The sequence below is a fragment of the Monopterus albus genome, unplaced genomic scaffold (assembly GCF_001952655.1).
Source record: "Monopterus albus unplaced genomic scaffold, M_albus_1.0 scaffold93.1, whole genome shotgun sequence".
NCBI classification, from domain to species: Eukaryota; Metazoa; Chordata; class Actinopteri; order Synbranchiformes; family Synbranchidae; genus Monopterus; species Monopterus albus.
This window is the reverse complement of record NW_018127973.1, coordinates 1,581,177-1,607,483: the sequence shown is the minus strand read 5'-3', so window position 1 is coordinate 1,607,483 and position 26,307 is coordinate 1,581,177. Positions and strand designations below refer to the sequence as shown.

Genomic DNA, 26,307 nt, shown 5'->3' with positions numbered 1-26,307 from the left:
TTCCGAGGCTTACTGTTCGGACATGTCCCTGAATGTCCTGTATGTTTTTAGATACACACCACATAATCACAGCCACACACTTTAATATTCTCCATGTTTTGACTACTGCTCTGCTCAGCTGCCAAGCTGGCATATCAGGTGACGTCACGGTTTGACGTTGCCTGCGTAGGATGGGGCTAGCCCAACGAAGTGATTAAATTGTATAGGCTATGAGGTTCGGGGTCTTTTCATCTTCTGGGCTGCCTGCGCGCAGTTTTGGGGGTGGAAGATGCCTGGACGTGTAATGTTGATTCTTGCCTGTGACCCTTTGAATAAAGCAGCACGGTTATATTTTTTTTATATACTCAAGTGGTCCGCTTCGTCTCACTGAGTTCCTGTTTGAAAGAACCGGACGTGGCTTTATAATAGAATCCGTTCCTACCTATTTGTACCGAGACCGGATCACCGGGGAAATTCTCACCTGTGACCAGTGTCCACCAGGCACGCACAAGGCTGCGCACTGCACCGCAACCACGCCCACCCAGTGCGTACCGTGCAGAAGTGACCACTTCACCGAGCTGTGGAACTACTTGCCCAGGTGTCTGTACTGCAACATCCTCTGCAATGAGAACCAGGAGGTGGAGACGGAGTGCTCATCCGTCAGCAACAGGGAGACTCCATGGTAGGCCTATGTGCAGGAGTATAACATGCCTCTTTCTCTGGATGTATAATGTCATACAGCAGCATTTACTGTAGGATGCAATGAAAAAGATGTTCTACTTATAAACTGACAACATGTATCGTTTTCAGTGTTGCTTGTATTTGACCTTGGGTCTGAATGTTACTTTAGATTTAAAAGCAGGAAATAGCTTGAGTCCAAATTTGGGAGCAACTTCACAACTAAATGTGAAATATAAAAAATGTCTTGTATATCAAACTGTGGCATTACTCAAATGTTAAATAGTAAGTACAGACTGTGGTCGATAGCTATGACTAAAATAAATGTTATTATACACACGTACAAAGTTCTGTAAAGTTCTGTGTGATATCAATGTGGAAACCTTTACCTGTCAGGTGGAGCAGCTACATAAAGTAGGTTACATGCTGTATTGTAAGGAGGTTCCAACAATCACAAGCAAGAAAACCACGGGAGCCGGCTGCGGGTAATCAAGTCTGGCTGTATTTTATCCAATTCACCACAAGGTGTCGCCATCCTCCCCTTTTAACTCTGGTAGACAAACATGTTTCAACTTGTTCTGTAGCGCTACTGATTGGTTGGTTGATTTTTAAACCGTATCAGAAACCTGTCTTACATCCACCTTTTCCATAGTTAGCATTTGGCCTGTCTTTTCCCTGAGAGGGTATTTCATTATTTGGTTAGTCATGTAGCTCTATAGGCTACAGTTACTACATGTGCCTCTACTAACAGCAGTGGGACCTGCTAAAACTGTCTGAAATTAACTTGCGTTAAGAAAAAACAACTTTTGGTTGTCAGAAGGTATTTTCAATCTGCAACTGCCATAATGCACATATCTATTCCCATTATTTCTACAGGTACAGGTGTACAGTGTTTGGAATTAATTATTATTATCATTATCAATGAACTATAGGTCCTTTATTATCCCCGGGTAGTTGTGTCAGTAATAGCCTGCACACTGCCTTCTCCACGTGCTTCACTTTAAGCATGGGATTGGGACCCCGTGGGATCCTCTTAGGAACTGCTTAACACCCAGTTTGGGAGCTGTTGGTGTCTGCTGGGACCCCGTGGGATCCTCTTAGGAACCGCTAGGGGTCCTTAAAGCCCAGTTTGGGAGCTGTTGGTGTAGCCTACTCATTAATATCTACTTGACACCGCCGCCCCCTAGTGCCACGCCACGCCGCACCGGCTTCGCATCGGCTCCCTGTCTGTCGCATCACCGACTGGGGAGGGGCCCTGATTCCCACTATTGGCTGTAGCCTACTGTATTACCGACAGTATAACAGTAGGGCCACGGTCGGAGAGGATGTGCATGAGCAGTGGTCTTTTCATATCCCTGAAGCACAGAGTCTGCTGGGTTTCAGCATGATTCTAAGAAGACTATAGCGGGATTTTCTCAGTTTTTCCTTCAGCATACAATCTCTGAACGCCGCCGAAAAGAGATGCGCCCAGATCAACGTGGATACATTGTCCGGACCCCGCGAGAGGAGAGGAGCATGTAACCAGGAGAAACGCACCGGCGCGGCGTCACCACCTGACACTTGTCTCTCTCGCTTGTTTCCTCGGTCTTTGAGCTTTTTCGATGTGTTTGACTGAACCGTTTTCATTGTTTTGGATATTATCTTCAGCAAAATGAGCGAGGAGGTGTCAGACGTCCCCAAAGAGCTTCTAGGTAAGAGGAGACAATTGTCGCCATGTATCCGGACTAGAACAATCATTGATAGGGAACTTGCAGTGTGCATGTGGTCTAGTAAGTTTTTAGGGACCTTCTGGCACACATGTAATATATTCTGCTCCTATGATACAGCCACACTTACTGTGCTGAGACACAATTGAAGGCCTAGTGTTATTGTCTTGAGGGTTTTCCAACCGTTTTTCCTATTGGGTCAGTTTTTATTATAGTCTCCACTTCCTTGTTATAGGTCTACCAAAACACATTTTTCCAAAACAGACATCAAATTTTCCACTCTAAACATGTCCATTAAGTCTCCAGACATCTTCAGTGAGTCTGTAAAACGCTTTATTTGCACTAAATCCTGAAACTGATTAAACATGCAGTACAGCTGTTGTTAACCACAGGGCAGTGAATGTCCTAGACTGCTGCTCCCTGTACTAGGAATAGAAGCTTAATGACTAAGATGTGAGGGGTCAGCCTGTCATCCCTGTGCACATAACCTTAGGATTATTTCCCCCCCACAGTAACATTGGTCCACTCTCTCATCTCCAACCTGGAGTTTTAACATCCCCAGTGGCCTCACCACTCCTGTCCTGTTAGCTGAAGTCTGGACTTATTTCTGTGGACTGTGGACAAATCTTACAGGCTGTTTGGTCGACACTGAGGGCCTCTTTGTTTAGTGAGGTAGCTCAGTTTTTGAGACCTCAGTGTTGGACAAAGTGACCCGACTGTGTAAACTGTAGAGGGGGTTTAAAGGAAAATGTTGCCAGATTAGGTAGTCACTAAGGCAGGCATGCGCTGACTCACTGAGTCAGAACATTTCAACTACTCAGTCTCTTATTTTACTGTCATCTGCCCTGTGGTTTGCGCTCTTACAGGTAGGAACAGAAAATGACACAAGTATATTCCTTTGGCCAGATTAATGTGGGGAACTGGATCCCCTTGGTGTCAGAATGTGCTGTAGTGTTGTAATTAAATTTTAGAACATTCAGTTTTCCCCTTTATCCCCTCTTTATGCTGAATGTTATTCCATAGCTGTATCTGCATCAGATATCTTCTGTCATAGCACACACTGAAATATTACGTATGGAATTCCACCACAAAATGTAATATTTCATTTTCTACACATTTCCCTAAATTTCAGTCTGACATATTGAGTATCATTGGACATTTTGGGATCTGAACTAGAATTTAAAATGACTCATCTACCAGTGGCTCAGTGGAATTTTTAGAAGTTAATGGAAAAAAATTACTTGTATTCAGATTCCTCTGTCCTCTGGATGTGCACATCTCTCTCTCTCTCTCTCTCTCTCTCTCTCTTTTTTTTTAAATCTGTATGTATAGCATTGTACAGACTATCAAGGTAAAATGTGTTCAGGTAATAATGCATTCACACATTTAGACAAGATGATTAGCCCGCTGACATACTGAAATCCTGTTTGACCGTCTGTCTGTTCGTAGACAGATCAAGATATTTTTTTCAGGACTAGAAACAGTTTTTATGGTCTAACTTGTGCTCGGGCTTAGGGTGAGCAATCTCCTCTTTCTTGATTCTAGCTGAGTGATACACAACACTGCAAGCTAAGTGCAGGAATTAGCTCTGGCATGATCCTACTGTCATGTGGTGTTGTCTACATGAGTACATAACCAGCCACCGCCTGAAGCATTCACTGGTACTGGTGATTCACCATCATCCTGCACTTCTGAGGAATTTTAACATGATCCTTCAGCTGGATCAGGCATAGGCAAAAATCTGACTTTCACAGAAAATGTTATATTGAGATTTTCCCATTTCCATCTGTCTGGTCTAAGTCATTTTCAGCACAGGTTTACCTCAGCTAAAATTAAAAACCTTCACATAACTTTCAAGAAACCAACACAGGACAGAGGTGCACACATTCAGAAACTGTGTGTTAAAAAGATATTGAACTGAGACGGACTCAAGCGCTGCAGGAAAGAGCCAGACACATTTTATCTGATGTCTTGGAAATATTTCTTAGGTGGCAAAGAAAAGACTAAGATTACCCTTTAAATTTCACCACTGCTCATGTGCAAAAATTGCATCTTTGTCGTGTCAACAAAACACGGACAAGGTGTTGTACTGTGCCAAGAATGTTTACCTACCTGTTGCCTTAAACTGTACCGGAAATTTGTTTTTGTGGTGGTGGGGGGGCGTGGTGTTTTGTGGATTGGTTGGATTGCTGAGTGCCTGCTGGTAGAGCTGTAACTCTAGCCCGAGTGTGCATTTTTTACACTTAATCAGGTGTGGTGTCACCTGTATCAGTTATTAGACACACCCGGTGCTCTTATCAATTTGACCCTTGAATGTCACTGGCCTCTGGCCACATGACCATGTACCTAACCCACTTAATGTGCATGTTTTTCTTAGCCACCATTTATGAGCCTGTATGTGATGGGTTCTTTTTAAAGTATTTGTATTATTTAGGGACTCTTAGTTGTGTGCCTTTAACGACCCTGACGAAGGCTTCATGCTGAAACACGCTGGTATTTTCATTAAAGTTGCTCAAAACACTGCAGGTGTTGCCGGACCTTTTGTTTTCCTTGGTGTGGGGTCTTGTCAGTGAGCTTTGAATTGTACGTAACCAAAAAAAAAGGCATATTGGCTGTTGTTAAATGCAAGAACCTAAAATGTTTGTTTTGTCAAAGTTTTAACATCCTTCCTTGATTTCTACACACAGAGAAATATTGATTGATGAGGCTGAATACAAATCACATGGCCAAAAACTGTCTGCCTCATTAAAATGCATGTTTCATTTTGCGTAGAGACCCACTGGAGTCAGCGCTGTTATTTAGAGGACATCTGAACTATAGTTTTAGAAATGACGCACATTTTCACTGGAGTTTATTTAGAAAGCTCAAGGCTGGCAGATGCGTTTTGCCTAATTATTAGTTTCACTGTGATGTGATGATGGTTTGAGGAAGCCTGTGGGCGAGGATACATGCATGCCAGCAGAGAATTCCTCTCTGTCTCAGACACACACAGACTACATCAGCAGCTGTGTGGAGTGGCGGCTGACCCAGTTCTGCTCCCTAACTGTGAACGCTTCTGTGGTGTGAACAATCAATCAGAACAGAGGAACACACACTCACCATAAAGCTCTGTTCGTATTAAAATCTACACTCTGTTTCCACAGTTATACGTTAGTCCAACAATTTTTGTCTGTGGGTTATTTTAAATTAACTGTATGGCAAAGAACATTTAAGAAAAGACTAAGAGGCAACAGCCATTCTAGCACCTGTCTGATTTCATACTCTTTGAGCTACATGCTAACACCAGCAGGCTAAGATACATGCTGATGTTAGGCAGGTATAATGTTTACCGTATTCATCATTTTTGTTTAGCATGCTAACATACAAATTTGTACAAAAGTTCATTGGTACAGAGCAAGACAAATATCAAGCCCTTGGTGTCACTATAAGAAGTCAAGGGATCACAGAGGGTTCATCCTTTAGGGGGCCTGAATGCCTGTAACGATCCATCTAATAGTTCTTGAGATGATTCTCGTCCAGACCAACCTATCAACAAACATTTCAGTCCCCAGAGTCGCGCTGCTAGCATGGTTAAAAATGCACATCACAAACCTGAGATGACGCGTTCAGTTTAGGTTTTGTCTGAGGGACAGCACAGCACCCAAATATATACTTGATTTACAATGATAAATAACTAAGAGACGCATCAAATTCTCCTTTTGAGAAGTTGTTTAGCCTAATGAACAACCTTAATTATTAATCAGTTGTCAAAATTGAGTGTTAATTGTGTCATCACTATTATGAACATGTATTTCTGCAAGGACACGTACGTAGTTCTTTGTTCTAGTTTAGTTTTTGTAGTCCTCAGTTTCATGATGTGCAAATTACATGAAAACTTAAAAACATGGTTTCTCCCACATTGTGTTAAAACACGATTTCTTCTTTCCCTGTTCCTCCTGTGGCAGATCTGTGTTGTGCTGAAATTCAGATTCAGTTGGAGCTTTTGATTTAGATCAGGCCTATGTCAAGATTTTGTGGGAAATAAACTACAAAGGAAAGAGATCATTAAAAAAAAAAAAGCACATGAAAGCTTTTCCCCCTTTTTCTTTTATTCTGTTACAGTATATGAAATTATAATTTTTTGACTTTTTTTTTTATTGAACCTTTCATAAATTTTAATTCAGTGATGTGCAAAATGCTCCATATTTGCTTCTGTAGCGCTCCTCATGTTATCTCCTCTCTTCTCTGTAGAGAGTGTGAGGGACACAGTGGGGAGGAAGGTGAAGCTGTCGCTGAGGAAGAGAGTCAAGCTGGAGATCAAAGGAGACAAGACGGAGAACAGAGTCTTGGTGAGTCGACTCCGGCAGCTTTCAACCTTCATCATTAAATGACAACTTCTTTCTTTTTCTCCACCATTTGTATGCTCTTGAAATGTACCCTTTCTACCTAAGAACATCAAACCTCCAGACCTTTTTATTCTCATGTTCAGTTCTCAAAAAGCACAGATTTTTAACTTTCACAATGAAAATTTATAGGTGGATTTTTGGTATAGTTTCTTTCAATGAAATGCAGAGCGTACTAACAGTAGTGTAGTGAAGACCTCATGTCTCATTTAGTCTGAGGACGGTTTGAGCAGGGTTAGTCTGGATGGTGGCAGCATGGCGTTACAGAAATGTAGTAATAGCCAAATTTCAGAACTGTCGGGCTGTGTGCCACTGCCACCACTGCTGCTCTGCAGTGCGAGACCCTCTGACTGAGACTGTATTTATCCTCAGTGAAAAGTCCTGGTAAAACAGTAAAAGCAGCAGCTGAAGTTAAGCATCCAGAATCAGTACTGAGCTTGTTCATTCACCCAGTCACGCTTTGGCCTGTGCATCCACACCAGTTGGCAAGGTGGAAATAGGAGCTTAGACCATTAACATTGGGCAACGGGGCAGTAACTCCACTGAGTGCTAAATAATTAATACCTGGTTGATCATTAAGAATGCTTGTTGGCTCTTTCTCGGCTTAAGAAGGCAAATACGTTAGTTAGACATAGTTAAGACAGAGTAGCTCCCTTAATCAGTCAGAGTCTGAGTGGTGTCCATAAAGTTAGTTTGCTGTTAACAAATGTTTAATATGTGTGACTGTGGGTGGAAATGGCAGAAGCCTCTTGATTTTACAGCTCTCACTAGAATGACAAGCGTTTTAGTTTTACAGCTCTGTGTGGGCAGAAGTTCGCAAGAAGAGGTGATTATAAAAGTTTTGTGGAGACGCCTTCACAAATAAGTTGTGTACTTTAGGATGTGATGTGAGCTGCGTTTCCACTGTTGGAACCTAATGGGCGGTGCACCCTGTGCTTCCCTTAACCACCACCCGGGGTAACCAAACAGGTTCATGTGGACAATCCTGCTTTATTATTCCACTGCATCTCTCGCATTGCATTTTCTGTCGGTCTCTGTTTAGAGGAGAGAGGGGCTGCGCTTCTCGCTCTCACACACACACACACACACACACACACACACACACACAGCTGAGCAGAGGACATGAGCTAATCTGTGATCCTAATTTCCGATTATCTGACAGCAATGTCAGCATGTGGGAGGTGGACATAGAGGATAGTAGCACACGCACACACAGAAAAACAATGTAAAGAAGTGGGAGTCCATCTGGGGAAGTGAGGAAATTCACTGGAGTGGCTCTGGTATTTCATCCAGACAGAGCATGAGAATGACTCGGTGGGTGTATCAGTGCCGCTCGACTGGGCTGAATAAATAAACCACCGTTTGTTGTTCTGCAGAGAAACAGCATTGGAGGGGCTGATTATGGAGGAAATGGATCATGGAGAAAGCAAACGTGTCATGGAATTGTAGCTTGAGCTTTTTAGTATTTGACTTTAGACATGATGAGAGATCAGTATATTTACAGATTGTTTAATGATCACATTGAAACAGTCTTTAGAGAAGTGTATGAATGTTGGGTTTTAAATTCTGCTAGTAGAACTTCATTTGCTTTTAAACCTCAGTTTATTTTAGCTTAATTTATTGTCACAACGAGAATCAAGAATTTAGCCCAGTACACAGAGTATGTCTAACCAGAGTGGACTGGATGGCAGAATGTCAGTCAGGGTTAACAAAGGTAGCACCACACCCTCAAGATGAGGATGAAAGAGAAATGTCACTGTGCAGGAAAAGCGTGGTAACGAATCAGATGGTTTAGTACAAGTGTTTGTACATGTGTGAGATGAGACACAGACGCAGCGCAAACATTTGTCAGATCTTTATTAACGGATGACAATACAGTGTAAAGGAGCGTAAGCGGCCCTGCTCTCTGTCAGGGAGGAGTCGTCTTCATGCTGTGTGTGACCGATAGAAAAGTGAAGGTTAATAATGCTGCCTGCTTCCTGTGGCTGAGAGTGAAACACTCACCTGTGGGTATTCTGGGTGTTCTTATTGTTGTTGTTATTTATACAGAGAGAGATTTATTTCAGACAATGCAGGACATCTACAGTATCCACAGTGTAACGTACACAGAAAATGAAGGGAGGAATATGGTTATTTGCACCATCGATTTTCTTGTGTGTCAAATAAACACAAAGCGTTCCTTTTTCTGTTCTGCTGAGCGTCACTCAGAATGGGAGGGGAGCACTACAGTGCCTGGGGCATCTCTTAAGCACACTAAAGCTTTATGGATACAGTCACCTCCCGTCTTTGAAGATGGAGAGATGAAGGAAATAGAGATAATAGCATCAGTCCATCAAGCACACCCCAGGGAAGAGGAGAGGCGGGAGGATGAGGGAAGGAGGCAGAGGAAATGAGATGTAGTGATGTACAGGGCAGAGGAGATGGAGGCAGGGGGTGGAAAAGAGAGCAAGGACGATAGAAAACAGCTGTAGACTAAAAAAAAACTCTTGCAGTTTGACAGGCCTCATCAGTGACATGGTGTAAAACTGGAAGTACTGTGGCTTCAGAAAGTATTTGAACCCTTTTAATGTGTTGTAGATTAAATTTTTAGTGGATTGCCATTTTTGCCCATTAATTTAGAATTAATCTTTAGAATTCTGGGGGAAATGTAATGATCAAAAACTAAAATCTCTTATTTACAAAGGTATCCAGACCTTTAATTAATTGCTGTTCAGTAATTTGCAGAACCTTTTTTTTGGCAGTAGTAACAGATTCAGATCTTCTTGGGTAAGTCTCTACACAAATGGATTCGGGTGGTTTGTCCCGTTCTTCCTGGCAGATCCTCTTGAGCTCCGTTGGATTGGAGTCATCTCCAGGTCTCTCCACAGCTGTTCTATGGGGTTTGTCTACTAAGCATCACCATTTTGGCATGATGACGTTATCGTTTAGCCCAAAGTACTACAGTGCCCACATAAAGCCTCACAGAGCTGCTAGCATGGCTGCAGACTGTACTGCAAGTCTTGCTGTTAACTGTTTTGCTTTATGTTTTTACCATACCACTGTTACAACGCACAGATAGGCCTACTATAGAAATTGTGAATTTTAAAACATTGGCTTCCCCTTGATCTCCTGGTGTGAAAAAGGGACATGCATAGGTGTGTGTTTGCCTTAGCTAAGGATTGTCCCCAATAGTTAACTGCTTTATTGCATCTCATTGTTTGCTGTGTGGGAGTGGCACTAGCACAGCACACATGACACCATGGAACAAAGCTGCTACACATCAACACAACTGGTTCTAGAGTAACACAGATCTCAAGTTACAGAATCTTCAGGGTTAATTTTACACTTTCAAGATGAAGAGCGCAGTTTCTCATAGTCACTCAAAACAGAAGGGGTCCCACTGCCCACACAAGCCTTTCAATGACAGTGGTCTTCTGTTACGTACCAAAAAACCGTCATGCCATTGTCTTGTGTCACAGGTCAATGAGACATCATGATCACCTATACAGTATACTGTTGACAAAGAACAGTATGTAGCTACCTGGCCACAAGCTGCACAATGTTCTTTACACCATTTCTCTCCCTCTGTTTCTCTGGATTTTGACCTTGATACTGCTTTTACGTATTTGTCTACCATGCCACTTGGCACCTTTAATAGCACCGTAGCGACCTTTTAATATCTGATAAGATTTTAAGAATTTTGAGCCCAACCCTTCTGTTGTACCCCTGTAGTAGTATTTTCACGTCGGCTTGGTGCGTCTCTGCATCTAGGGTGGATGCTCAGTTTCACCCTAGATGTTCTTCAGTAAGATGATCTAAGGCTCAGTTTTTCTGAAGAATAATTTACTAGTATTAGGATCAAATGTGACTATATGTTTGACTAACTCTGGTCACCACAGTGACCCTAAACCTTCTCAGTTCCATGGTGGAAAATGTTGAAGAACTCTTGTTTTTTACATATTTGAAAAGACCAGAGCCAGAGTTTATCTTTCCCACCGTCCTTCTCTAATTCTTTTTAATCTAGAGGACTGTAATTAGAGACAATAAGAAAATAGAAATGAACCAATTTTGTATTAGCAGATGATCACCTGTAATGTCTCCCAGTATCTTTTGTTAGTACATTCTAAAATCTCTTGCTTAAAGGCTACACAGCAAGTGTCCTCCACATTTGAAGTTCCCTTTGTTAATAGGCCACAGTGTCCTGTAGGCTGAGCTTTTTTTTAAACATTGGTTTTAATACTTTAGTTTAACTTCCATGATGGACACTATGCTGTTTATTTCTTGTGATCACAGGATGACGACCTAAGACTAAGCGGAGGATATATTGTTTTGGAAATTAATGCACCTTAATATTGTGAAATGTGTTATATGAGATTAAAAGCAGTCCTTCTTTGATGTGTGTATGAATGCATACAGTACACGTCCTATAAACTAAGCAACCAGGCAAGACCCAAACATCTAATACCACCCCTAGGAGCCTTTCATTAATTAGTGGCAGGACATATGTCACAGAAACTGTTATAAATCACTTTCAAAACAAAGAAATACCCGTTTTCCATAAACCTTTTTTTATGTTTTTCTACAAGCCCGTCCGTTGTTCTGTTTACATTATGAGGTTTGTGGTCAGAGCAAAGCCTTGACAAAAACCTCACTGACCTGACAGAGTTCTCTTTTGCTAATCTATTTTTGTTAAGCTGTCATTCCTGAGGCTGGGAATAATTTTGTAAGCACAGTATGTTTTGGAGCCTTTGGGTCAGTGGACATGAACATAACAGTATTGTTCTTTGTCCTTTAACCAAGGTTCAGCCTAAGTTCAAACAGTTATGATGTTCTGTGGTACATAGGCTAATCATTTTTCTATAAATAGTTTACTGTGCTTGAAGGTCCTGCTTTGTTTTTTGTCATAATGCTGCAGTGATTAACATAATTGGGATGACATTCAGAGCAAGTCAAGCAGGTCACAGTTTCCTTGCTGCAGTCCAGTGTAGTGAAATAAATAAACTAAATGAGACTCTCCCTGTTACATGTAAGAAATCATCTTTAAGTGGTAATTTAGCTTATGATGCTGGAGAGGTGAAAGGTTAAAGTGGAAAAAGGAGAATGAATGAATGGAAAAATCACAGTGATTGCATTCACCTTGAAGTTTATTTGCTGTGTCATACTGTGACCAATTCCACCACTCAAATTTCATCCATTCATTATCTGTATCGCTTACTCCTGAATAGGACCGTGGTGGGGCTGGAGCCAATCCCAGCCGACGCTGGGTGAGAGGCAGGGTACACCCTGGAAATTTCAGAATAGGCTAAATAAAGACGCTAGTTTAGGTTAGTCTTGGAGTCTTATTTTAGCAAACTGTGTGTCCACATCAGGCTATCCAACCTCTGGGTGGTTTGGTTTCTGTGAAGTGCTGGAACAGGCTGAACGAGCTGGTCTGTCAGTCAGTGACTGAATGAGAGAGTGGAGAGACGTGGACAAGACTTCCCAGAGCTGTCTGTCAGCACTTGATTGCAAGGCACCAGACATGGCAGCAGCATAAACTCCTTGCAGTTGTAGGAAAGCAAAGCCTTCACTGGGTCTCTTCTACATTAATGCTATCTTACCTTCCTGGGGAAAGTCCAAACCAGAAAGACAGAACAATGCACACGGATGTACACTAATAAAAAAACAAACATACAATTCTCCCAAAATAAATAACCAAAACAGACATTTTTTGTGTAAGTCATTACAGAGAATTACTAGTGTGACTAACTACTATACATGGTGTCTTTGCCACACACATACCTTGACAAAGTGTCAGAGCGTACCTTTCAGAATAAGATTCGACTGCATCACAAGACACTGTTGTTTGATTTATGTTGAATATGTGCAGCTTTTAAAACACAGCTTACACTCCAAGTGTGTACTTGTCCACCTTTTGTGTGTCCATTCTCAGTGTGTCCACTGTCAGAAGAAGTGGAAAGGTTGTTACCCTGTAGTCTGTTCATTCACTGTAACATGTCAGTGGCTGAGTGTTCGCCAGCCTTTGTGTGTTGTTACGCCCCACCAAGCTGAATGGGGATTTTGTTATAGCAAGGTTTAGCTGGTTTCCAGAAAAGTCCCAGGAGAAATATTAATCAGCCACATAGCTGTCTTCATTTAAATCCTGGCCACATTCATTCATCTTCGTAATCGCAGAGGTGAGGCTCATTGTCACTCTGGCAGTCTTAGTAATATAATTGACCCTATCTCAGGTCATTGGCTTGATAGGTCTGGTTTTTATTATCTCACACTATTGACTTCCAGTATGTCTGGCTTTAATTTGTAAATGTTGTATTGTTACTTTATGGAACTGTTTTTGACAAAATACATTTATTTTGATGACAAACATCAATATTTTATTTGGATTTTTTTTTTTTTCTTCTGCCCATTTTTGATCAAGCTGGTCTGTCCTGTCCGGATCATTGTTCAGTCATTCTGCGTGAAGTGTGGTTGTGTGCTCTTATTGGGCGTAATTGAATGGAGTTGGTAGGTCACAGCAGCAGCCAGCATTGATTGGATGATAATGACATTTGTGCACCATTGCATAGTAAACAGCCTCAGAACAATCAGGTCCAGTCAATGTCATGTTTTCTGTCAACACACTGCAACTTGAGTGATACAGTTTGTCTTTCATCCATGTTTTAATCTTCGAGATAACTTAGACCACAGGTTTTTAAACAGAGCGCCCAGCAACCTGGAAGCATGTGCGTGATTTTGGGCTGTTTGCGCTCTCTGCCTTCAAGCAGTCTATCATAGACCTTCCCTGGCACAGATGCAGGTGTTCCTAATATTCTGACGCCTCACGTATGTAGCTGGGGAGGACAAAACTATAGAGACACCTCTAAATATAATGTCGTCCAGTACAACACCACCTTTAAGTATGACCTCGATAATAAACATATCGTTGAATTTATAGCACGTACAAGAATTGGACTGATTTTCTCATCTAGCTACTGTACACTAGAAAACAAGTTCTGTAAGCCTGTGTTCCAAAATGGCAAACTGTTCATTAAACAGCTGGTATAAGTGGTGGTGGCCACAGTATTCGAATCTCACATTCTAGACTTAAACTGGTTGAAATGTTCTGGGTTTTTTCCCTCCAAATTATTTATTTTTTGTCAAGTATGATCCACAGATTTTTCATGTTTCTGTCCCCATGGAGGTCCTTACAGGAGACTTGGTGTTAGTCTTGCATCATCAACTCCTTTTGATGATTTTTATGTTGATAAGATAAACTTCATCTTGATTGGACCTTTACCTAATTGCAGGGCAATATACTGTAGCTTATGATCTAAGCCACACTAACTGTTATCATCTTCACTGTGTGTGTGTGTGTGTGTGTGTGTGTGTTTTTAGTGTGGGCTGATATTGTCAGCCCACTCTAGAGGGACACCGTGGGTAATGCCAACACCAGCCTAGAACAAAATTCCAAATCCCTCCTCCCTGCTCCCCTCTCCTTGCTCTGCCTTTGTCTTTGTTAGCTCTCTTGCTTTCTCTCTGCCATACCTGCCTATGTCTCTCTTCCTGGCAAAGCACTACACTTGAGGTAGAGCAAGGTTTCTTCTTTGGCTTTCTTTGTTGTGTTGTATAAATAACGGCTTCTCCACCTGTGCTAGCTTTCTCTCTCTCTCTCTCTCTCTCTCTCTCTCTCTCTCTCTCTCTCTCTCCGGTTTCCTCTGTCTCACTCTTTTATGCCTGTGGTCTGCAGCAACACCCTATTTATGAGAAACCTTGGCTCGCCATCACATATCTGTGCACACATTCACACACACAGAAGGCTCCTCCTCACTGTGTCTGCCTGGCATGCTGATGAATGAACGAACCCATGTAATAATTCATTATCTGTGTAACCTAAACACACACAGGGTTCTTAGAGGACGCCCTGCAGGCTGACACTGTGCTAAGAAGAACCCCCTAAATCACTCCCACCACAGTTCGTTTTCTAAAAACCCTGGTATGTATACAGTGTTAGAGGGTGCCTTGCCAACCTGGACAGCAATCCTAATCTGAAAGCACAGTCATTTCATCTCTGTTCTTTGAACACTGCTCTGTCTCAATTGTGCTGTGTAAGACATGCTAGTAATAATGCACAGGCAGCCTGCAGAGATAATGTATAATGGTAACGTGCATCAAACTGCTCTTATAAACAATAAAAAAAAAAGGATTTTGTTTTTAGACCAAAGACAAAGTGTCAGCCGCTATATGGAGTATTTGTTGTGTCTGTACTGTACACGTCTCATTTATTATTTAACACATATGTATTTACTGACACTTTGTGTTCTGACTGGAAACAAACTCGGCAATAGTAGCAATAAAAAAAAAAGGACCTAAACCACAAAATCTAATCAGAAACCACATTTATTCATGCCTCACTTTGCTGCAGCTGTGGTCTGACGAGACCAGCCAATCGAATCAGTTCAGGAAGTACCACTGTCAGCCGCCTTTGTTCCCCAGCAAGCTCATCTGCTCAGCAGTAAAATATATAATGACGAGCAGGGCAGTGATAAAAGAAAATTGATGTCTCCGTCTTAATGTTCCCCTCGGCTGCTGGCACAGTGTGGGGAGGATATGCGCTGCGGAAAATTGTTTGATCCATAATTTGGAAAAAGTGGAATGTGTCCTGTCAAAATGATTTGTATCTTTGCTATCTGAGGACTCTTTCTTAGGGAAAATGTGCATTGTTAATCATCTGGGCTGACTAACCAGTTGATGACGTGAGTGGTTGCTTTTTTTTTTTTTTTTTTTCTTTTTGGGGGTAACTAGTGAGTGTGATGTTTCTTTAAATCCTTAAGTATTTTTAAGGTTAAGATGATTTTTTTATTTATTTATTCATCCGGTTTCTGTTCCACTACACATTGTGCTGGCTTTAGTGCTGTGTGACAGTACAGGAGCAGACCTCAGCTGCACTGTCAGCAGCTTGTCTTGGCAATAGATGATCAGCATATTATAAAGCAAGTGATTTTCTTGTGTAGAGCAGTTAGGGGGCTCTTCTGGAATCAGATTAAGTTAAAGTTGGGTTTTAGATCACAGCCCAGCATGGTGTGCTCCCCTGTGTCAACCTAACCGAGGCTCTTTCTCAGCATTCCCACCCTTTCTACACAGATAAGTGGTTATCTTTGGCTTGAGCGCCAATTCTCACTGCAGGTGTGAAAACAGAAGAGTGTGCTTCCTCTGGATCAGAGGGGATTAGCTAGGTTTAAATGATGTGCTCAAGGCTGCTTTCAGGAAGTTGTGACCGATTTTAGACTGCAAGAGGTTATTATATTATCATTGGGGTTAAGATAACTAACTTGCATACTGTTTTCTAGGTACCCCAAACATCTCAAAACTATATCTGATATTTTCCCTGTCTTGCTGTAAATGTTTCCATGGATCCAAACGGTTGGACATGATTTGGAGACACAAAACGTACCCAAACCCAGTGTACGTAAATTCAGTTTCTTACATTAGACCTGATCTGAATAGAGTCATGTATAATTAAATCAGTCCCAAAGTTCAGACCTCCATAAAACAGAGGGACCATTAATACCAGCAGATGTTTTAACCCTGTAAAGCCTGACACATCAAAAAATAGCCAGAACATTCAAATTTTTTGGAACTGAGATATTTATTAAACCTTTTAACAAAATCCAAAAGAAGATTCAAGATTTTTATTTGCCATTTATGCATAGACAGACAGTCCAGGCATATAGGAATAAATGTGCCATATTATTTTGTTTATTTATTTTTTGTATGACATTTGATACACGGGGCATTTTTTGGCGATTTTATTTATTTTTTTTGTTCAGAAACTCATAGCGAATATGATACAAATGGATTTATCTATTTTTTTTTTAATGGGTTAAAGGCAACACCTGGAAAAAATGAGCGGTCTCTTCCAAGATGACAGTGCCAGCATCATCATCAAAACACTAACTGAGGGAGTGTCTTTAGGAAGAATGGTGTCCACCCCTCCACTAGAGTCCAGAGACTGAAGCTGCTCTGGTGAAATGTGGCGGCCCAACATCTAACTGAAGTGGTCTGTGTTGGTTTTTCCTTTCATTTGTCACCTCTCTGCATGTAAAGATAATGGAAGTAATTTGAAAGCCAGGGTTTCACCCACTGTAACAATAATAAAAACATTGTGGTGACAAACAGAAATACAGTTTTCCTACTAATATCTTTAAAGCAAATTCCAGAAAATATTGTCTTTTAATAGCCGGTCCTTAGGATGCTGGGTTCCATTTAGATCCACTTGGGTTTTGAAACATACTGTACACATAGACCCAAGACCAATGGTCATAAAACAAGGGCCTATGCAGCTGAGTATAATTTGTACATGCAAAGACCTTTATCTTGCAGACAATACTGTACTGTGTAATTGTTGCTGCCTATTGAACAGCAGCCTGGGGAGTCTTGCTCCTTTGTTACACAAAGTTACACCATCCCTGATTATTTAAAGGTAGCAGGGTGGTGTGTGTGTGTGTGTGTGTGTGTGTGTGTGTGTATGTGCGTCACTTCTTCTCCATTCTCTTCAGACACACATGCCATCCCGTTTGAATACATTCACCCACACACTCACCCATGCAGTACATACTGTATGTGCTGTACTGTATAGAGAAGAAAGGAAAATGGAACACTAAGAGAAATTGGTAAAAGAAAAAATTCAGGTTACACCGTTCAGTTTGGTAGTACTGCTTGATTTGAGATGAGGACGATGACAATGGAATGAAAAGATGGATTTTTCCATGCACTGATTGTGTGATTATCAAGTGGTCATTAATTCAACAAGCTAAAGTCTCATATCGAGTGCATACTGTTTTACAGGGGTAAAACAGGCATCGTGGGCCCTTCATACTCTTCTGTAATCACAGAGGTTTAGAATGTTTTAGAGTTAGACAGTTTTTTAAATACACAGAGAGAGAGGGCTAAGGCTTTTAGACATTTTAAGAAAAGAGTAGGAGGGATCAGCAAAGAAGTGCAGATAGAGAGTAAGAGAGAAATCCACTGCGTTGCACACACAGAGAAAGCGGATTGACTTCAGTGTATTTACAAGCTAAGACGGGGTCATCCCAGCAACTGGTTTTAACAAAGATGAAATGGCTTTTAAATGCTTCCCTTCGTTAAACATCTTCCCCTCTGATTGGATTTGAGTCTTGGCTCCTTATCAGCAAAACAGCACTTAGAATCTATTAAGTCATTTCACTTGCTTTGCCCTTCTGCCTCCTCTGCATCACTCACCGTCTCCGTTTGTCTCTCTAGTGTCCACTCTGCTTGTCTCACTGGCTGACCTCTCTCCCTCTCTCTCTTTTTCTGCGTGACCCTAAAAATGCTCATTTCCATTGTGCTGCATTAACAGTTTGAGGTTGTGGCCGGCACGTCATGACTCATTAATGTTACACACAGACAGACATGCACGTTGGCATATATGCAATAGTCTGTGTCAGCAGTGGTGTGGATGCGAGTTGTTGTTTTTTTGTTTGTTTTTTTTTGCTTTGTTTTTTTCTTCTATTTAGTTTATAATAAGGTTGCAACTATTTAAAACTGAAACAATTAGATGATTCCTTGATTTGTTAATTGGGGGCAATTTTGATAATTGTTTGACAATTTGGTAATTGATCCTTCTTTTTGAAGAATGCCAGAGGATTTGCTGGTTCCAGCTACTCAGATGTGAAAATGTGCTGCTTTCCTTTGTTTTCTAATACAGTGAAGTCTGTGTCTTTGGGTGTTGAACTGCTGATAGGACAAAGCAAGTAGTTTAAAGTATCGACTTTTGCTCTGGCAAATGGGCATATTTCACAGTTTTCAGTTTTTATAGACCAAATGATCAGTTGGATTATTGATTGATTGATTGATAATTGTCTGAATACTTGACGGCTAAAATGCAAGGCTTGCTTCTGTTCAAGCAGATTTTTTTTTTTTTTTTGGTCCATCAGAGTTTTTAAAGACACTGCTCTTACCCAAACAAAGTGTGATAGAAATAGTAGAGCATGGATGCACCACATGACATGATGTACAGTAGATGAATAAAAGCATTTGTTGTGGGGGTAGATTTCCTATGGCGGAGTGCTGCCACAGCTGAATGAGTACTGCTGAAGCATTGCTTTGTACTGCTTCAGTTCCTACAGCGATGCAGTCGAACTGTGGACCAGCTTGAATGTTGTTTAAGAGGGTGAAAACTCATTGACATTCCCGAGCAAGGCTTGGCACTGCAGCATGCTACTTTCATGTGTGAGTGTCTGTCGCTCTATGTGTGTGTGCATTCACAAACATGTGCCTGCAGTTTGGGCTAACTGTTGCCATAGTAACATCATGTGTGTATGTGAGTGTGCATGTGTGGTGGGGAAATGGGAGGGGAGTAGATGGGGTTGACACTTTGGCAGAAAAAAAGATAATCTGGGAGTGGTAGTGCTGTGATTGGACTACATAGTTGGCGCACACATACAGAAACGCATCTTATAGATCTGCTGGCCCTTTAATCTGGTTTAAGACATTCTCATCTTTATCTCTCATGAATAGTGTGGGTCGGTATCCTAGAAAAAAATGGCTATAGAACAAAGTGAAGGTAATGTTTTTTTTTTTTTTATTTAACAAGTGTTTGTTGGTTGGTTTGTTCACAGTATAACTAAAAGTAATTAATGGATTTGGATGAGATCTTTGAGAGAGGCAGGGTACGGCCTAAGGAACAATCAATTAGATTTTGGTCTTGATATGGATTATCATCCAGATCCAGGAATCTTTTAAAATATTCTTCACCATTGTGAGGGCCAGTTCATACTATGACTGGCAAAAAACCCCTCCACCATGGCGGCTAACACCGGACGCTTGATACAGCTGCAGCACAGGCATGTTCATTTTAGAGTTGTTTTATTCAGTGGACTGAAGGGATCCAAGTTATACCTAGCATCCATTTCCTTTATCTTTGCACTCAAATGTCACTACCTGTGTTCTAAATCTACTTCACCAAGGCAGACAGCGAGCAGCAGTACAAATACACACAGCCACACCTCTGCACAAGCCTGCAGGAAGAATTTTATGTGAATGCAGTCAAAGCACAGGCTTCCCGTCCGACCTGCTGCAGCCTCTCTGAACTGCACCTAGTGTGAGTAGCGAAGCCACACAACTGATGGTCAAATGGTCATGATATTGTTTTTTAGGTGTAATGGGATTATGGGGAAACTGAGCCGCTTTGGCAGAGGTTTGCACTCTCTGAATGCTGTTTAGTTTATCCGTATAACATAATTTATTATTTAATAATAAAATAGATTTGGCTCTGAAATTCCCCAATAGCGTGCCTCGTGTGTGGCATTTGTTGCAGGCCAAGGAGACAAATGATATAGTTACTGTATTTAATGAGACACCAGCTCGTGTGTGTGTGTGTTGTACAGAAAAAGAGTGAGAGAGCAACAGCAGATGCTTTCTAGTCCTGTAGACACGCTTCAGTGCTGCTACCATCTGGTTGGCTGAGTAAAGCTAAGGGCGGGATGGTGGCCACAGTGAAATCACTGGTTAACAGGGAGGCTTTAAGTCCACTTAAATCAGAGAGCGAGGGGCAGTTGCAGAGATGAAGGGGGTCATGAAACTAGGGGTGTCTGCTGAAAAGGGCAGATGGAAAAAGCACAGTTATGCATTAACAGGAGGAGGATGTGTGGATGAATAACTAAAGGCAACTCTAAGACGCTGTGGCAACATTAATCAGATTGTGTTTAAACATATATTAATAAGTTAAGGAAGAGTCACAGAAGTGTTCCTGTGTCCTTTCTAAAGAATCTGCTTTGCTGCTTGCTTTAAGGCCTTAACTGATTATCTGTTTACTGAATGATCTACTGCCTTGTGTTATGAGACTGGGAAGAAAAGCCAAATCCTGTATCGGTCGGTAACTCCCCTCCATTCTCAGTCAACAGGTTTATGGTCATTGCTGGGTGTGATGGCAGCTGTAGTTGTTCTGCTCCTGAGAACCCACTGATGTGTCTCATTCTTTTTTTAAGCCGTTTAAAAGGATCTAAATGTATGCCTCAGTGCCATCGGACACACACAATGAGGGCTTTTCCTATTATGCAATTTCAGGTCAAGTTTCATTTGAATATTTTTTTACCTCCTGACATCAGAACTCAATCCCTTTACATATTTTGCTGCTCTGTTATACAGTTAGGCAATCCCTTTACATATTTTGCTGCTCTGATGTTATACAGTTAGATTTTTCAAAGGTTTGACCATATAATAATTGTAAGTGATTATGATGGCATTGTTCTCACTACAGTAAATAAATGCTGATATCTCGCTAAAAAAGAAGACTGATAGAGCAAGAAATTGTGGAGTCAGATGATAGTTCAGCTTATAGTGTGGCACTCCAGGAACTTATTACTACACTTCCATAAAGCTGGGAGACTAACAATAAACAGATGTCGAGATGTCCTGGCTTTTAGTTCCTAGAAAAAAATGACTTCATCTGAGTTGCTTCTTCAAACTTTGGAAAGCCTCTCCAGAACCACAAAGGACATCATGTAGCTGTTTTCACAGGGTGAATACTACTACTTAAATCGGTGAAGTGCTCCTTTAACAAATCCTCAGGTCAGGAAACTTTGTTTGGAAATGAAAATGAAGGTCATAGGTAAAATGATAGAACTGTCGGCACAGAATTTTCAGGTTCAGATCTGAGCCATAATTTTCTTGGCAATGATTATTTTTGACATTTTGAGCAGTCTAGGTAAAGTGGAAGATAATCTGGATAAACCATCTGTTTGTTTGACCATTCAAGTTTCTATACCAGACTTTGTTTTAGCAGTGCTGCAATTTTGAGTTGGCATAACCATTAGAAAGAATGTTCAAACCTATGAAAACACACCAGAATTAAATGCTCACACTGTCCAATGTAGATGTACGTTTCAAAGTCAAGCTGGGAGATTCCACCATTTGCATATCTGCAGTCTCACATGTTTGAGCTGCCCCAAAGAGCAAAGTAAGTAGGAGTGAGAGGGCGAGTTGATCGTCACAGTGACTGGTGCTCTTTAGGAGAGGTTTTCTTTGGTTGCAAGGCCTTCCTGTCTGGCCCTGTCACAGATGGTCACATCACAGACCGTGCCTGTGGAGATGAGCCACAGAGGGCTGGGAGATACTGTCATCCTTCTTACTCTCATCCCTCTGTTTAATGTTTCACATCTTTCAAAAAAACTGACAGTTCATACGCTTTCTTTAATCTTGTTTTCTTGTGCTATGCATTCACTTTCTTTCCCTCCTTGCCCTCGATGGCAGCCATTGCTTGTTTGGGACTTGTTCGTACGCTATGCTCCCTCTGCCCCTTCCTTCCCTTTTATCTACACTAAACCCTGCTTCAGTTTTTTCTTCACTTAATCCCTGTGTTCCTGTTTCCCTGGCATTTTTGGTGGCTCTTACCTTTCATTTTTAAATTGTAGCATTCAAACCCTGTAGTTCCCTTCTGTATCTTTTTATCTGTAAGCTGATGACTTGGCCTTTTTTTTTTACATTTGTGACATCACAGTTTTATTTCAGCATGCTGTCACTGCAGATTGAAAGGAAACAAAGAAGTCGTGCTACAAGGCTCATGAGTTTTCAGCTGTGATAATGGAGACACATGTGGTACAGTCTGCCTTCGCATACCATCCAAAATGATTTTGACAAAAAAGGTAGATAGCAGTGTCCTTTTAATGGTTCTAAAGGTCGGCCTGGGTTGTGTTATGATAATATTTGACAGGAGAAAATCCAATGTCATGGCACATGAAGGTAAAAGGCAACATCTTGTACAGTGGTGAATTTCAGCTAAAATAACAGTTTTGACTAACCATCTCACACATGAGCTTTTAAACATCAGATTGTATAAAATGTTGAACTTGTTTTGGTTTTAAAGATTGAACATTTTAACTGCATTGACCTCACTTTTTTGGATTATTTTATGATAATCCACTTTAATACACAAAGATTCTTACCTTTTGAAATGTATATGGTTATGCTAATTTTAGGCCATGCATTATAGGGATTACAAGAGGTTTAAAGAGATTTTAGGCCATGCATTATAGGGATTACAGGAGGTTTGGATTGTTTTAATGTACACAGCACTGGAATCTGGCCTAAAATCACTGTCAGGTTTAACACATTCTGAGTTACATGAGTTGTGCACATCATTGCTATAACATCACATTCTATGCCAGCCATTTCAATAAACCAGCCAAATGACCTTTTTGAAGTTGCTCGTCTGGAGAGGAATGTCAAGTTTATGCATTCCTGTAAGGTCACCTCAAGCATAGTTTTCGTCCACAGCTCAGCAACAGAAGGAAACTCAGTCCTCACCATGTGCTCTGATAAACTGTGGCAGTTGGTGTTCAGTTTGCTCAACACAAGAGCAACACAAGAAAGAAATTGAGAAAAACACTGACTGTGATGATGGCCTCACTCAGAGGGGGTGTTCCAGCAGAAACAAAGGCATTTTGCTTATGTGTAATAAGCATCTCTCTGTATTGTAGACCAGGGGAGAGGAATCGTCCTAGTCGATCACAAGCTTTTTCATCTTGATGAGTCAGCAGGGGAGCTCTGTTCTTGTCATTTCTTTGTCTTGTTCAGTGTATACTTAAAGCTACAGTGTGTATATTTACAGCTGCATTGTCATTATTCAGTCTGTTTTCTTTCTCTTCCAGGCTCTTGCATCTCACCGAGCCTACCTCTTGACGGCACGCATTCCCACCAAGGTAAGACCGTCAACTTCTCAGGAGTACAATAAAAGCTGGTGTGTATATAACAAAAAAGATCAATTAACAAATATTGTGAAGTCTTTCTCTGCTTTTAGATTACCTGGATTGGTGATTTCCATGTAACAGGCTCAGCTGTATGGTCTTTTGAAGTTTTCTTCAAATCCTTGGTTTATTCTTTAAGCAAAATCATTTACCAACAGTAGTCGGCTCCAAGTGTATAGACAGGATTGTAATGCAGTTAACTGGGCATCAACGGCCAGATGCAGTGTTTGTGTTACCAAGAGTTAGCTGGCCTCCCTCTTCACTTCTCCTCGCCAGAAAAGTCCAGACTCCTAAGGCTAGGGACTGGATATGAGCAGTTTAGACATGAACCAGAAGTCCCCAACTAAGGTTTGGGGCCACAGATCTGGACGGGTTGCACTGTATTTAAGAAAGTTACAACCAAAAAGAAGCTGGATGCTTCAAGAAGTAAAACCAGAATTAACATTAGTGTGGCTTTTGAACGATGGCGACCACTGAGAGAACAAAAGGGACTGAAAAGTGATGCCATGGCGGCTGTATTTCTTCTGGACAGGTAATTATTAGCTTTGTTTTGGTTTGGGGAGCATTTATTATTTTCCTGAAATCTGTGAGTAGTAGTCAGGCAGTGCGTGTTGCAGTATGCGTTGTTTTGAAGGAGTGGCTTTGGAGAGAAGTCAGAATGAAAGGGTGGGATTTCTTTGGTTGGCTACTTTCAAACTTTTCCAGGATCACCAACCCTACCTTTAAAATTGTAATAAACCAACACCACTCATTATAAAAATGACATAAAACATCCTACGTAACATCACAGACCTATGATTTTATGTAGAAATAGACTATAAACCAGTGTTTTTACCTACAATATTGCTCTGAGGATACCTCCTGCTAGCAGAGAGTTTCACTTAACAGTATCTTTATCAAGTCATGAGTTTACATAAGGGGTTTTTTCATTATAGGAACTTACTGAAACGTGTTGAGCCAAGTAATGATTGTCATGGGTTCTGTGTTTGTTTCCACTACACTCAGCCTTGGAGGTGTTTTCCGGGAGCTAATTTTCAGCATCCCTCATGAGGTAGTACTAAAATCAGGCTGTGACTCTGTGTGTGTGAGAGGGGAGCAGCCCCTCCCTCCTCTAAACAGAAACCGACAGAGAGAAAATATAGTGGAAAAATAAAGCAAGACGGTCTGTGTCGACCTCGAAGGCCATGCTTGGTGATGGTTAAAGGAAGTACAGGCTATACTGCGCTTTAGGTTCCGATAGTGGAAATGTAGCAATAACATATCTTGTACAGGTCCGAGTCCAGGAAAGACTTTAAAGGTTGACCTTTAAATAGATGCTTTCCAGTCACACAGAGACACATTGTTTAGGTGATGTTTGGTGGCTTAAAAACCGATTCATTGGTTTACTGGTGAAAGCTAACCCTGTGTCCAGTGTTACAAGCTGCAAGTTCTGGATCTGATTATTTGGCCAGCTCTGCTTCTGCTTCTGTTTTCTATCTGTGAGCTCTGTTCTGACTTGGAGGGTTGAGACACCTGCTTCATGAAGAGCTGGGATGGGAAACTCTCTTTTTTCCACTCTTTTTTTTTAACGTCTACTTTGTCTCCTTTTTTTATTCACTCTTGTACTTTCTCTTATTTATGGAAGCCCATTCCCGCCAGTTAAATGAGAAATAAAACACTCTAAGTCGTTATTTCTACTTAGCTAAGTAGAAATTCCGACATCTAAGTCGGAATTCCGACTTAGATATGTCGGAATTCCTACTTACACTTCCCTAAGTCGAAATTTCGACTTAGCTAAGTAGAAATAACAAAATAGAAGTAGTTATTCTTCTTCGTGTTTTGTCGCGGAGACTGAGAGCTAACGCTACAGCACCTTTCACACCACACAGTTCAGATGGATGGAATAATTGAAGATTATTTCAGGCGTGGGTCCGTTTTGAGTGAATTCCAATGGCTGTTTGTTATTCAGTGCACGCTACGCTACGGTAAAGGGCGCTGCAGCTCTCTGTCTCCGCGCCAAAAACAACTAAACAGGAAGAAGAATAACTACTTCCGCTTGACAGGCTTACGTCAAGATACTTTGAGCTATGTAGGAATTTCGACATATATAAGTCGGAATTTCGATTTAGCTATGTAGTTATTCCGACTTAGCTAAGTCGAAATTCTGACATAGCTAAGTTAGAATTTCTACTTAGATTTACTTAAGTCATTATTTCTACTTAGCTATGTCGGAATTTCGACTTAGCTAAGTAACTAGTAACTGGCGGGAATGGGCTTCGGAGTAACTGGCGGGAATGGGCTTCCATACTTCTTTGCTTTGAGCGTTACTGTACTTGTTTTTTTTCCTCAAGGCCAGGTACCCTAACAGCAACAAGACATTTTAGACCTGAGAGAGTGAAGTGTATAGGTTGTGTGTCTGTGCTAGCCTGGTTTTTCCACCCAGGAAGCATAGTACCTCCTCTGCTTGCAGTTGGGTCTTTGTATAGCAGCAAATCTGCTCTGGCTTTGTTTAGCCAGATTTTGGCCATAAATCACCTTTGCTCTCCTCTCTCTCGTTCCTTTTCACTCTCATCCCTTTCATTTTCAGCAAACCAGTTAAGTAGCTCATTATATTCACATTAGTTAAAAGGTTTCAGATCTGTCCAAACCAAGTTTAGTATTAATTGTAATTCCCAGTATAATAATTGTATAGTAAAATTGATTGATTATTGTCCACTTTACTGAAACTTATCCTTGTCAGGGATCTTTTTTGTCCAGTTTTTAACAATGCTCCCAGTGGTGCAGGTGTATGGTGAGCTGTTGCTGCATATTGTTGTTGTTAGATGATGCCTGCCAAAATACATAAAAAGATATTTTAGTATT

General features: G+C 41.1%; 1 protein-coding gene across 1 annotated transcript in view; it reads left to right on the top strand.

Moving 5' to 3' along the window:
* The first annotated feature begins 1,860 nt into the window (after positions 1-1,860).
* The window catches only part of LOC109964870 (F-actin-uncapping protein LRRC16A), a 73,617-nt gene continuing 49,170 nt past the window's right edge, over positions 1,861-26,307 (top strand). Inside the window, exons 1-3 of the mRNA XM_020608441.1 lie at positions 1,861-2,348; positions 6,594-6,691; positions 23,371-23,421. Coding sequence (XP_020464097.1) covers positions 2,309-2,348; positions 6,594-6,691; positions 23,371-23,421 — 189 coding nt within the window. The 5' untranslated portion in view covers positions 1,861-2,308. The remainder of the gene's footprint in view (positions 2,349-6,593; positions 6,692-23,370; positions 23,422-26,307) is intronic.